Here is a 12694-nt window from a genome sequence, read left to right as displayed (position 1 = left end):
CTTCATCATAATTTTACTCCTCAGTGAGCACTGCTTCTGTCAGAGACCTTCAGCTGAAGCTTTTTATTGAGGAGAAGTTAGGTTTTATTTTGAATGTGGTCTCAGGAGAAACGCAGACTGTAACACGTTGCTTTGTTTTTTGTTTTTTTTTACCGTGCATGGACTGATTTGATACAACATGCTGAAACAAAGTCATTTACAACTTATATGCTCACAGCAAGGCTCCGTTTGCAGCTGATTATAGTGAATAAAAGCTTTACGTGTGAGTTAATGTGAAGAACTGAACATGTAGGGGATAAAACATGATGTACGGAAGCAGCAGAGCTGCTGAGCTGGGAAAAGCAACGTAAAGCATAAATAATGAACCAGTGTGTTTCCATGGAGACAAAGAAAGCAGAGATGAGCTATGAATGCAGGCGTGAAACTGCTGATTAAAAACTTGGACATTTCTGAAAGAAAGTGTACACTTGTTTTCTCTTGGCACTCATCTTTTATCTGTTCTGGCAGACGAACATGAAAAACATCCATTCCAGCCAAATAAATGTGAAAAGCGGCATTAATGTTATATTTGTCAATGTGCCACTGTTCTTCTAGTTGATCATGTGGCCCGGCGGAGCCGAACCCCCCATGACCTCACAACCTCACAAGCAGTAGCTTTGTAAGATAAAATGCACTATGAAATGTGCATTTTGTTTAAACCAGTACAAATGAAAGAACATACATGTTTGTTTATTAAAGTTAGGCCATTTGACTTATTAACTGACCATAGATAAATAAGTATTTGGCACCAAGGGTAGAATTTGAATGTAAGAGATTTAGCAGACAGTTTTTTTTATACTTAGCTTGCTTTTAGCAAACCTTCATCACATTTAATGAAAATGTCTAAAACAACTGTCATATATTATCAACTGTCATATATTATCATGTTTACATTTCACAAAAGAGGAGCAAATCTAAATCCAAGTATTAAGTATTAAATCTAAATTTAAACATTAAATCTAAATCCTAAATAATGAATCTAGATCTTAAATCTAGATATAAATGTTAAATCTAAATCTTAAATCCACTTGTCGGTCCTGCCTGAATATATTTGTCATGTGTTGGACCAATGAACATCAGTTGGTAAAGTGTCATATATTGCCTAGCCTAATTTTATATAATCTGGGACAACTGGCAGTGAGTCTTTTATTTATTATTTTGAATAATTGTTTTGATCCAGGTACATTAGTGGATTTTCAGCTGTGAACCAACTACTTACAAGATCCCAATTAGATTGAAGTTGGACTTTAACTAGGCCACCCCAAAACCATAATTTTCTGTCTTTTTGAAGTGTCTCAGAGGTGGATTTCCTGATGTGCTTTAAAATGTGAGCATCTAACTGAATCACACAAATTCATATGATTTATTTAATTTGTATTTTTTCTGTGTGTGTTTGCTTTTTATTTTAAGGCATTTTAGTTTTTGTTTAAGTATTTTCAATAATGTCTTCCATTCACACATAATTATCTGGTCCTGTTTTCAAATTTCCTTTCAACTTGAAACATTTTCTAAGACAGAAACTGGTGGACTGCCCTAGCGCTCTTCCCACTAGGCTTAATGAGTTTTCTGGGGGAAACCCTGGTTTCCAGCTTGAAGCATCAGAAGTATTTTATGTGCGAGTGAGTTATAAAGGTTTTACACGTGAGAGTCCCTCCTCCTGCTTTAAACAGTTTTAAATCACTTTAATGCACCACATTGTAAAGGTGGCTCCTACTCACAGCCCTGGCTTATATTCTGTGATCTGGGCCACATTTGAAAGTAGTTCAGGATCCACACTGAGTAACATTAGCTGAACGCTACAGTACGTCCCCGTTTTAAAATATTCAACACTTCTTAGATTGAATATTTATAAGATGGTTTTTCTACTGATACAGCAGCATAGTGATGTTTGGAGATACATCTATAAACAGAGTTTTACTCAGTTCATATTATGTCAGGCTAAACTATTTTTATTAAATTATTGAGGAAGAGAAATGTTTTCACATAAAAATGCTGGGATCCACACTTTCTTTTTTACTTTTACTTTAAAATACTAGAATGGCACAGTGTCAATTCACCGACTCCTACCAACCCACAATGCCACGACCTATCAGCTTATTTCTCTTACAGTTTAATTATTTTATGAATTGTTAGAAATAACAATCACACCAATGTCCATATTGAATTGATAATGTAATTTATCCCCATATATTTTATAGCTTGTGACCCTTTTCCGTGTTATAGTTACTATGAATATGAATCAATCATATTTTCTCACAGTAAATTATGAAAATGTTAGATAAAATTACTTTTAGTGAACAGTGCGATCACTAAAGACTGTTGGGTGCAAAATTACTCCTTTTCGTCTCCAAAAACCAAAACAAACACAAATGATATTAAACCATCTTTGTTTTTGTCGGAAAGTTTCATTGGTAAAACCGGCTGACCAAATGTGCTCGAGTTCTGCTTGGGTTGCTAAGTAACGAACTGGGCTTGGCTGTGGTTGTTGCTAGGTAACATCACAGTGCTAATTTTCCAGGCACCAAAAACATTAACTTATTGCCAGAGAAATGGCTGATTTTTTTTTAAGCACTTACGCTGTTTTTAGAAGAAGTTGAGAGATATAATAACGTGCAAAATGTGAATTTAGCGTAAAATGTCCATTTAAAAAAAACTAGATATGATTATTTTAATGCTCTGCTTCAAGTCACGTTAATCCGATGTACTTCCTGTGTTTCTTCTCAGACGGCATCCACTCTGTATCAGCTCAGTGCCTCCTCCAGGTTACCATCATCACCGACGAGATGTTGTCCAACAGCATCACCTTACGCCTGGCCAACACCTCCCAGGAGCACTTCCTGTCCCTGCTGCTCTCCCAGTTCCTGGACGGCGTGGCGCGCGTCCTTTCCGCTGCGCCCGAAGACGTCGTCATCTTCAACATCCAAGACGACACGGACGTTAGCGCACGCATCCTCAACGTCAGCTTGTCCGTGGCCGTTCCCGTGTTTGGAGACGGACACCAGCGTCCCGGACGTCTCGGGAGCGACAGGCCCAGCAGGGGGCCTGAAACCGGGGAGTTTTTCGGCTCGGAGGAGCTCCAGGAGAGGCTCTATCTGAACCGTAGCCTCCTGGCACAGATCTCCTCTCAGGAGGTGCTTCCCTTTGACGACAACATCTGCCTGCGCGAGCCGTGTGAGAACTACATGAAGTGCGTGTCGGTGCTGAAATTCAACAGCCTGGCGCCGTTCGTGGCATCCGACACCATCCTCTTCAGACCCATCCATCCTGTCGCCGGGCTGCGCTGCCGCTGTCCCACCGGCTTTACAGGAGACTACTGCGAGACTGAGATCGACCTCTGCTACTCGAAGCCGTGTGGTGCACACGGTGTGTGCCGCAGCAGGGAGGGGGGCTTCACCTGTGAGTGCGTTGAGGACTTCACAGGTAAGACCTCGATTCCTTACTCTGCAGAGAGTGATTGTCATTTGTCCACATCAGTCACTGATTGTGTGGCGCTCAGTTAGTTACTGACGGTAAATGCTACATCAGGGCTCGGCGATATGGCTGAAAACTTATCACCTTATAAGGGGTTTCATATCAGTCGATATCGATAATTATTGATCAGTTTTTTGTTTTAAATATCTGAAGTACTGCCACAACGTTGCTTATGTTTTTAAACAGTTATGAGGCAGTGTGGCAAAACCTAAAACTGCTGTTGTGCAAATTACTCAACAGGTTGTTGCTAGGCAACCAAAGTTGGGGGTGGGACTTGAAGCTTCTTGTTACCCAGCAGCTTGTTGCTAAGTAACCAAAGAGTGAGTGAGTTAGTTGATGCTACCAACTTTGCTTAGCTAGCTAACAGCGGCTAAAACCTTTTCTCTCCCAGATAAAATGTCATACATAACATAAATCCTGAAATTTACTCAAAGCAGCCCACGATGAAACAATGACTACAAATCTCGTCTTCTTTACACAAATTGCAAAATTACAACTTATATCTCTAAAAAAAATTTGTTACCTTTGTTTTTTTTACCAAATACAATTTAAACTTACTTATTTTCCTCTGAGATTTTGTGTTCACAGAGAACAGCAAAATCAAAACTACAAAAAGAATCAAAGTATTTTATTAATACTGAAACAAATTACAAATTTCAGTTTGGGCTTTGGGTTTAAAGGCCTTTTTTTGTAGATTAAGGGTTTTATCAATCCCACCCAGGCTTGGACAGACCCCAACTTGACAAATCAGTTTTGATTTGTCTAAAGAGAGAAAATATCTAACTCTAAATAAAATGTCAATATCAGACTTAACATTGAGGTTTTTATATGTCCTCCATAGAAATCAAATCTAATGCTTAATTGGTTAGAGAAATAAACACCTGGTTAGTCACCAGCCAATAGAGATGGTGCATCCCTATAAAGCTATACCAGAGTTAAAAACCTTTGTGTTTGTTTTTAGAGACAGTAGAAGAGGCTTCTTTAAAGTCCTGAGATTATGGATTATCTAGTCAAATTAATTAATCTGTCCAGCATTAAAATAATGTATGCTATTTTAGGATTTGTTTTCCATTAAACTTGTTTGGATCCCACCTTCCAAGTGTTAATTTTTGACTCTTTCACAAATGTCTGACTGGGACTTCATTGTTTACATCTGACCCTTTGACCCCTTCCTCAGCCCTTGTTGGCTCTTTATTGGTTCAGACTGTCCGCTAATGAAAGGCTCTGCAGACACAATCTGAGTGATGAGGTATTGATTTGAGTCGACTCATTCCACTTGTAGAAAGCTACAGGAAAAATATACCGGAGTATTTACTTATCTGAGCGTTATATGATTGTAAAAAGAAAGTACGCCCTTTACTTAGCCTGACAGTTTTAATACATAGCTGATCTGATCTTTGACAGATTAGATTACATTCCCACCATTTTGTCTGTGAAGTTGTTATCTCTGGTATTATTTTATCTAATGTTTTTTTTAAAAACAAAATGATTAGTGATAGTGAAAAGCTCTGGTTTTCTCCCTTTTGCTTATCTTCAGGTCTTCAAAATACTTCTCCAAAGGAAGTAGATCTAGCCAGGTTCACAGAAGTATTGCTGAAGAGAACAAGGGAAGGAAATGATTAATTTTTAATTATGGTTGCGGATGTACGGTGCATCCCGGCTGTTAAATGCCTTGTAGTCAAAATACTTAAGAGAGAAAAAAACAACATAAGTCTCAGAATATGCTGAGACTGAAGGGACAGCGGCTTCCACTTTCAGCATCATGATGAGTTAATTTATCACTGATGGCGGCAAAACAACAAAATTTGTTATTTACTCAGGACTGTAAATTTTTATTACATCTTCAAAGGGTGAAAGATCATCTGATGTAGTTTATGGCTAAAGGAAATAAGGAGATGCTAAAAAAACTGAGTTTAAAATGTAAATTTATTCAATATGGAAATGAAGGTTGTTACCCTCATCTTTTTATAGAGAGGTTAAGTGGGTCAAATCCTGACTTTTAATGAGACTCAGGGTTTCATGCCATCATTGAACAAACCAAGGTTCTTGTTGGATAATTAGTTAGGTACGGTAGGATTTTTGGAAAAACTCTACCTGAGGATTCACGACTTGTATAATACAAAGATGTCAAACATGCACAGAAAAATCAGCAGATTTTACTATCAGCTGGCCCAGATTAATGACTCTGAAACTTAAAATTCTGATCGTTTCTGACCGGTGAATGCACCATATCGAAGCCCTATCAGCAGAACTCACTAGTGTAGAGTTTACTTGTTTACTGTAAAATTAGTTTTTATCGGCTAATATTACTATTAGGTAGTTAGAATAATGTGGCACACTTCAGTACCTAAAATGCTAACTTTTTTTATTTTTATATATTTTTTGCTACTCTTGTGAGTAGGGCTGTTGTAAACGAATATTTTAGTAATCGAGTAATCTATCGATTATTCTTACGATTAATCGAGTAATCGGATAAAAAAAATTATAAAATGAAATATTGGTAAATCTGGCATAATACCGGTGTTACTATCAGATATCAATATCAGTCCAATTTTCCATATTTGAGCATCCCTAACAGTTGCTTTTTTGTAGTTTAGAAAACTAACCTGTAACAATAATAGCTCACTTTCTAAGTTAACCAGAAGAAAAGTTATAGAAAAATCTGAAATTATATTGAATTTAATAACAAAGAGGCAGGCTCACAAATATGCTTATAAAAAATGTCTACAATCCAGCTTTTAGTTTATGTATTCATTCATTCAATTAAACTCACCTTGCCACCTAACCTGTCACGCTTTGGGTTTGAAAATACGGGAAATGCCGCCTGGAGTGGGAGGAGAGGGCGAATGAACGAACGTAAGATGGGGTGGAGGGGAGGAAATAGACCAGCGGACTGACGAACCGTTAGACCGGGGGACGAACACGGGGGAAGCAATACGGGATATTTACGACACCTTCACTGGTCACACTCAGAAACTCATCTACCAGCCATGTACGATGCGCTCCGCCACCCGTTTCTTCAGACCGGGATATGAAATTTATTGTGCGGTTCGTCGGTAAAGCTACACGGTAAGCATCAGCTACTCAGCCGCCCGCCCTGTTCAGTCTATCCGCTCACCTCAGTGCTCTTCCCGCCGTTCGCTTTCAACCAGCAGCCCCGGAGGAGAAATGCTGCCGTACTCCAGGCATCCCCCAGTCATTTTAAGGATGCTTATTGGTTCCCCAAAAACGATAAAAAGTCAGGCATTATCATCAATCCATAAAATCCCCACGGGCCAATCTTGAAGATTGGACTTTATGCCGCTGAGACTTAGCTTTTGTCAACAACTCAGAGGCGGAAGTGAGAGCTCCGCGCAACGCAAATGAAGTCCCGGCCGGAACACGGTGCGCCAACTAATAAAACATAAATTAAAGAAGCTTCGAGGCAGGTAAATTTTCCTCGAGGAATTTTAGTAATCGAGGTACTCGAATCATTCGAGGAATCGTTTCAGCCCTACTTGTGAGATTAAACTCAATAGTCATAACGACACGGGTGTGACATAAGTTAATTACAAACACTAAGGATAGTAAATATAAGCGCTGGACAGTATGGCTGAAAATCTTACCATGATATAAGTGTTTCATATCAGGCGATATTTTTAGTTATTGTTTAGTTTTTTTGTTTTAAATATCTGAAATACTGTCAAACTGGTTACATGACCTTTGCTGTTTTGTCCATTGTTTTTTTTTTTTTTTTTTTTTTTAAGCAATTAGGCGGCAAAACCTGAAACTTCTGGTGGCTGCTAGGTAACCACAAGTTACTCACCAAGTTGTTGCTAGGTAACCACAAGTTACTCACCAAGTTGTTGCTAGGTAACCACAAGTTACTCACCAAGTTGTTGAAAGAGTGAGTGAGTGAGTTGATGCCACCAACCTTGCTTTGCTCGCCCTGAGAGGTTGAGCGGTTGATGCCTTTCCTTTGTCTACATCCCCCAGAATGCTGTGCGGTTCTGGCTCACAGTTCAATGAAATGATTGAATATTCTATCAGATGGATTATCGATTGATATTGATCACGTGTCTTTCACTACATATACTGCTCTGGAAAAAAGTAAGAGCCCACTGCACTCTCCTGGCTTTTGAAAACCTCATTGGTTTTTCCACCAAATATTGATTTCTGAACTCTTCTTGAGATAAAACATTAGTTTTGTTGTTTCTAAATGAATGTGAACTTCTTCTCTTTGCATTATTAGAGGTCTGAAAGCGCTGCATCTTTTTCATTATTTTGACCATTTTTCATTTTCAGTAAGTAAATACTATATTGTTCTTGCAATTTCGGAGACATGCTGTCAGTAGTTCATAGAATAAAATAACGTTCATTTTACTCAAATATTTACCTATAAATCATACAATAAGATTAGCCCTAGGTGCTTCGTCTTTGGAAAAATGAAGCATCTGGTGTTGACATGTTGCTATGGGGGGGGCCCTCAAATGAAGACCTGCTTAGGGCCCCAAAAAGTCTTGGGTCGGCCCTGGCTGCAGGAGCTCAGCACCAATGATCTGGCTGGTATTTAAAATGGATGCCAGTCACGTTTGCCTCCAGCTAAAAATGTTTCCTATTCTTACATATTCCATTAAATTCCACCTCATCAAATACAGAAAAGTTTTCTTTTCCTTTCCACTCATTTGCAAAGCTGCTTATGAAGCCTGAAATAGTGTCGGGTGCTAAGTGTGTGGGCCCGGTCGCTCTGAGTCCAGGCTGAGTGGCACTTATTGGTTCTCACACAGCAGTGGGTGTTGGAGCTGGATGGCAGGAGCTTTTAACGTGAATCAGCGCGGAGAAGGGGAGGCGCGGGGAGAGCAGTGGGCGTATTTTTACCCACACTTTCCAGAATTAATTCCCATCAGCTGGTGAGGTTTGAATGCGAGCGCTGTGAGATGCAGGTGCAGAAGGTCCTGCATCTGAAAATAAACCTGCAGCTGATGTTTCCTGATCAAACTGGGTCATTCAGGCAGGTTCTGTTTGAGGTGTTTTCCTCTGATCCAAAGCTCCCACTGCTTCTCTTTCCATGAGTGTTGAGTTTGCCAGGCTCCGAACTTTGATGGGGCTCGGTATGTGTTCGAGTGCTCAGCTACGCCCTCCACGAATCTGGGTGGGTGGGTAAGTGCCGGAGAGATGCCATGGTGTGTGTAGCAAACGTACGCAGACGATCTGGGGACTCTACGTCTGTTGATGCGTATTTGTGTGTCTTCCAGTGCGTGAGCAGGCGACGTGGGCGTCGCCAGATGGTAGCAGGGAGGAAAAGGCAAAGGGACGAAGTGAATGGTTTCCTTTGGCTGAGTCACTTTGTAGATGCTGGAGAACAACATGTTGTTTAGCTTGAGCACATTTTCCTGCAGAAAAGGCTCAGCAGGAGAGCAGCATCTTTTTAAAACATCCCCACACTTTAATGCATGCAAGTATTCACCTGCTAAACGCTCACCTCAGTCCCTCTGAAAGTGCTTTTTCTTTACCCTTTCTGTGATCAGGATTTAAATATGCAGGCGTACTCCAGCTTTGGCTCAAAGAAAATAAGGCAAACTTCCACATTCAGAACATCTCGGTGTCTATGATCACCTGCCAAACACTAAAAGCCTCCACAGTTTGCTGCTGAGAACGAATGCACGCATTTCCAATTGCATGCACCGTTTTTAAAAAGAGGAGAATTTGCATGTAGTTTGTCCCTGGAGAAAAATCAACCTGGAGAAAACGTCTATTTCACAGCACTGATTCGTGAACAGAAAGCACACTACAGAAACACAAAAGATTATCAAGTGTTTTTGTCTAGTTTCTATTGAAAATATCTTTGTGTACTTGGAAAAAATATAAAGCTAACTTACCAGTAACTTTTCAGCAAGATCAAGCGGTTTGTTTATAGTCAATAATTCCTTAATAACGAAAAAGTAGTAGTTCCGCTGGCAGATTATTTCACCTGTTATGTTAATGACTTAAAGCAAGCTCCTTGTTCTTGCTAAAAGTTACTTGTAAGTTAATTTTGTTTATTTCAAGTGTACTAAGATATTTGTTATAGAAATTAGACCAATAATACTTGGTAAACCATAAACTATTAAAATTTCTCTGCGTCTAATTTGTATTTCTTAAAACGTGGCAATATTTGTTAACTTGTCCTATACAAATGAAAACTGATTTGATTTGACTGATAAAATAATATTTAAGTAAACAACTGTTATCTTAAAGTTCAGTTTAAGTGAGCTAAGGCGGGTCGGATTTGACCCGTGGGCCTTAGGTTTCACACCAGTGGTTTAGAGAATTGATGTATATTTAATTTATGGTCAGAGTAACAAAGATACTAAAATAATCTGGTGACAACATGAGCCAATTCCAGTTTATGATTCCTGTAAACTTCTGATTCCGCAACAGGTTTTTGTTTATTCTGGTTTCCCTGTTATCCTCTGTGTGACTAACATTATTATAACGGTTTTCATCGCTTATTTTGGGACCATATTTCTGTTAAGAGTATAAATATCTGGTTTCAACTGTGGATGTTATTTTAATCTTTGCACATGCTTGACTTTGCCTGTTCAGTTTATACCGTATTTTCTGGATATAGAGCGCACCATACTATAAGCCGCACCTACAAATAAAAAAATAACAAAAAACTGGAAACGTACAAAGCCGCACCGTGCTATAAGCCACTGGTATCTCCGCCGCTCTCGGTTTTCCATAAGGACCCAGCACAGGGCAGCAGAGGGCTGCGTCCTAATAAATCTGCTGGATCTCCGTCTCTAAAGCCGAACCGAGTTTACGTGCAGCGGCTCTATTTCTGCCAGATCGACAACCCTCAACTTAAAAGCTCCATCATATGAGTTTGAAGAAATTTCTCCGTTGTGCCTACTGCTAGCATGTTAGCACTTTCTTCTTTGATTTCCAATTTTGACTTCTAATGATTCACTTCCTGCTAAAGCGCCCCCTGGTGGTTGAAGAAAAATCAACAGAAAAGCCGCACCGGGGTGTAAGCCGCAAGTTTCAAAGCTTAGGAAAAAAGTAGCGGCTTATAGTCCGAAAAATACGGTAGTCAGTCACAGGGTGGTCCACTAAATAATAGTGACTGAAAACAGCACACAATAAGCAGAAACATGTCAATGTTTTACTGAATTTACTGCAAATCAAAGAAAGAATGAACCAGCCTGAACCACATTATCAAAGTTTACATTAATCTGACGCCCAGGGTGAGGGTGCCACTTTTATGTTTAAATAAATATGCCTGATGCGTTCCTGTAACAATCTACAGAGCAATCTTTTATCTTAGATCTAGTATCAGTTAATTATCACCAGTCTGATTGCCTGCAATCACATTAACATATTGGTACACACATCATCGGGGTTTAATTTGGCACATGATTAGTTGCTCTCAGGAACCCAGCAGATTAATTTTAAAGCTTTGATACAGCTTGCTATTATTACTGTTATGTGCTGCATAAATCTGTCAGACACATAAACATCAGGGATTAGAGTATTAGTCTTCTCTTAATTAAAAACAGAATCCAACAAAACAGGGAAGGTTCTTGCTTAGTGTGAAAATACATCTAAGCTACAACAAAATATAATAAGGAGCCGAAATTAAACAGTTACAATAACATTTACAATTTGGTTTTTGTCCTCATTGTTGTGCAGCTTGTCTTAGTTGCTTCTTTATTGAGCAGATTAAACAATCACTTGATTAGGGTACAGAAACTGGAGCAGTAATTATGGATTTTAAAAAGGCATATACACATTTAACCATAAAATTCTTATTCAGAAGTCATAAACGTGATTTTATCTGTGGTTGTTTGAATCATATGCTGAAAACATGAGCAATGTGTTACAAGTGGCAAGCTTTCATTGTTTCAAATTAACACAGGTGTACCACAAGGCTCAATTCTTGGCCCACTTCTTTTTAATTTTATATATAAATGGTTTGCCATACACTCCTCATAGCCCTCTGTGTTGTTTAAAATGTCATTTCTCTGTACAGCTGCCTTGATATAAATAAGTTAAACTAAACCTAAATTTGTCTGAGGTATATAATATGTGAGGTTAGTTAAAGATAGAGATTTGTTTTTATTAGTAATGGTTGCTAACAATAGAAAATGAAATATAAGAAATTGATTGAATATTACAAGCCAGGTCAAAGACGATCAATAATCCTCCTTACTTTAATGACCCTCTGCTGATTCATAAATTCTTGAACTGCTTATTAAATAAATATTTTCCTAATCTTATGGTTGATTTGTTCAAGAAATGGAAACATCCCAGAACTTAATCTGTGTTTTAATTTGGGCCTTTTGTGTAAAATTATCAGACTACAATCACAATTCTCTGATTTAATAATCGGCATGTTTGAGTGGGTCAGCGTCCAGATGACCTGTAGCTTTATGACAAGACTAAATTACTTGTGCATAAATCTGCTGCTTTACTGATCTGATCTCATTATTCACCTCATAATCCTGAGTGGTTGCTTGTTTCAGCTCCTTCTGGTACAAAATATTTGGTGAAACCGACTTTTACTCACTGGGTTTGTCATCTATGACTGCTCACTCTTTTCACTGCAAGACGCTGAAAAAATAAAATTCAGCTGCAAGACCTTCAAAGAAACTTTCAATGCAGGGTTTCTGTGCAATAATCCGGTTCTTTTATGCAAATTACAACCTTGTAAAAATCTATACCTAATATTGATGGATGCAGATTAAAGTAGGTATTGACATGCAGCTTAATAATATAGTTAATTTTTATCTTCCACAATGGGAAATTTAAATCTGTGGATGTTATTTATTCACCAGGCCTGTCATTTTCCACCCGGTTTGTTGGGTTTGATAGTAACTGGATTCAATTTTGTTTTGCATGTTTATTATGTGTTACAGAAAATACAACATGCCACAAACCTATTTACCAGATGAATATCAATGATCAATTATTTACTTAAAGCACACACTTTAATATACACATCTATATATCACATAAATTACTTTATTTTTTATTTGTGTATTAAATTTCTTAATCTGTCTGAATTTTGTACCATAAACAAGCAAAGGTGGTACGACAATAAAATATCCTTGAATATCACAGAATACAATAATCAAATATTTAAATATGAGGGTGAAGGGGGTCATATATTTATTTATATTATATAGCCGTGTTTTTGTGGGTTATCTCAACTAATTTTAGC

At 38.4% G+C, this 12694-nt stretch overlaps 1 protein-coding gene across 1 annotated transcript in view; it reads left to right on the top strand.

Annotated features, from left to right (window-relative positions):
* Positions 1-2738: 2738 nt before the first annotated feature.
* LOC106924282 (cadherin, EGF LAG seven-pass G-type receptor 2) overlaps positions 2739-12694 on the top strand; it is a 53044-nt gene continuing 43088 nt past the window's right edge. Inside the window, exon 1 of the mRNA XM_088005972.1 lies at positions 2739-3459. Coding sequence (XP_087862098.1) covers positions 2739-3459 — 721 coding nt within the window. The remainder of the gene's footprint in view (positions 3460-12694) is intronic.

This window comes from Poecilia mexicana, unplaced genomic scaffold (genome assembly GCF_051168715.1).
Source record: "Poecilia mexicana isolate PSO_F unplaced genomic scaffold, ASM5116871v1 scaffold_5, whole genome shotgun sequence".
NCBI classification, from domain to species: Eukaryota; Metazoa; Chordata; class Actinopteri; order Cyprinodontiformes; family Poeciliidae; genus Poecilia; species Poecilia mexicana.
The sequence above is the reverse complement of the archived record's forward strand: the minus strand, read 5'-3'. Positions and strand labels throughout refer to the sequence as shown.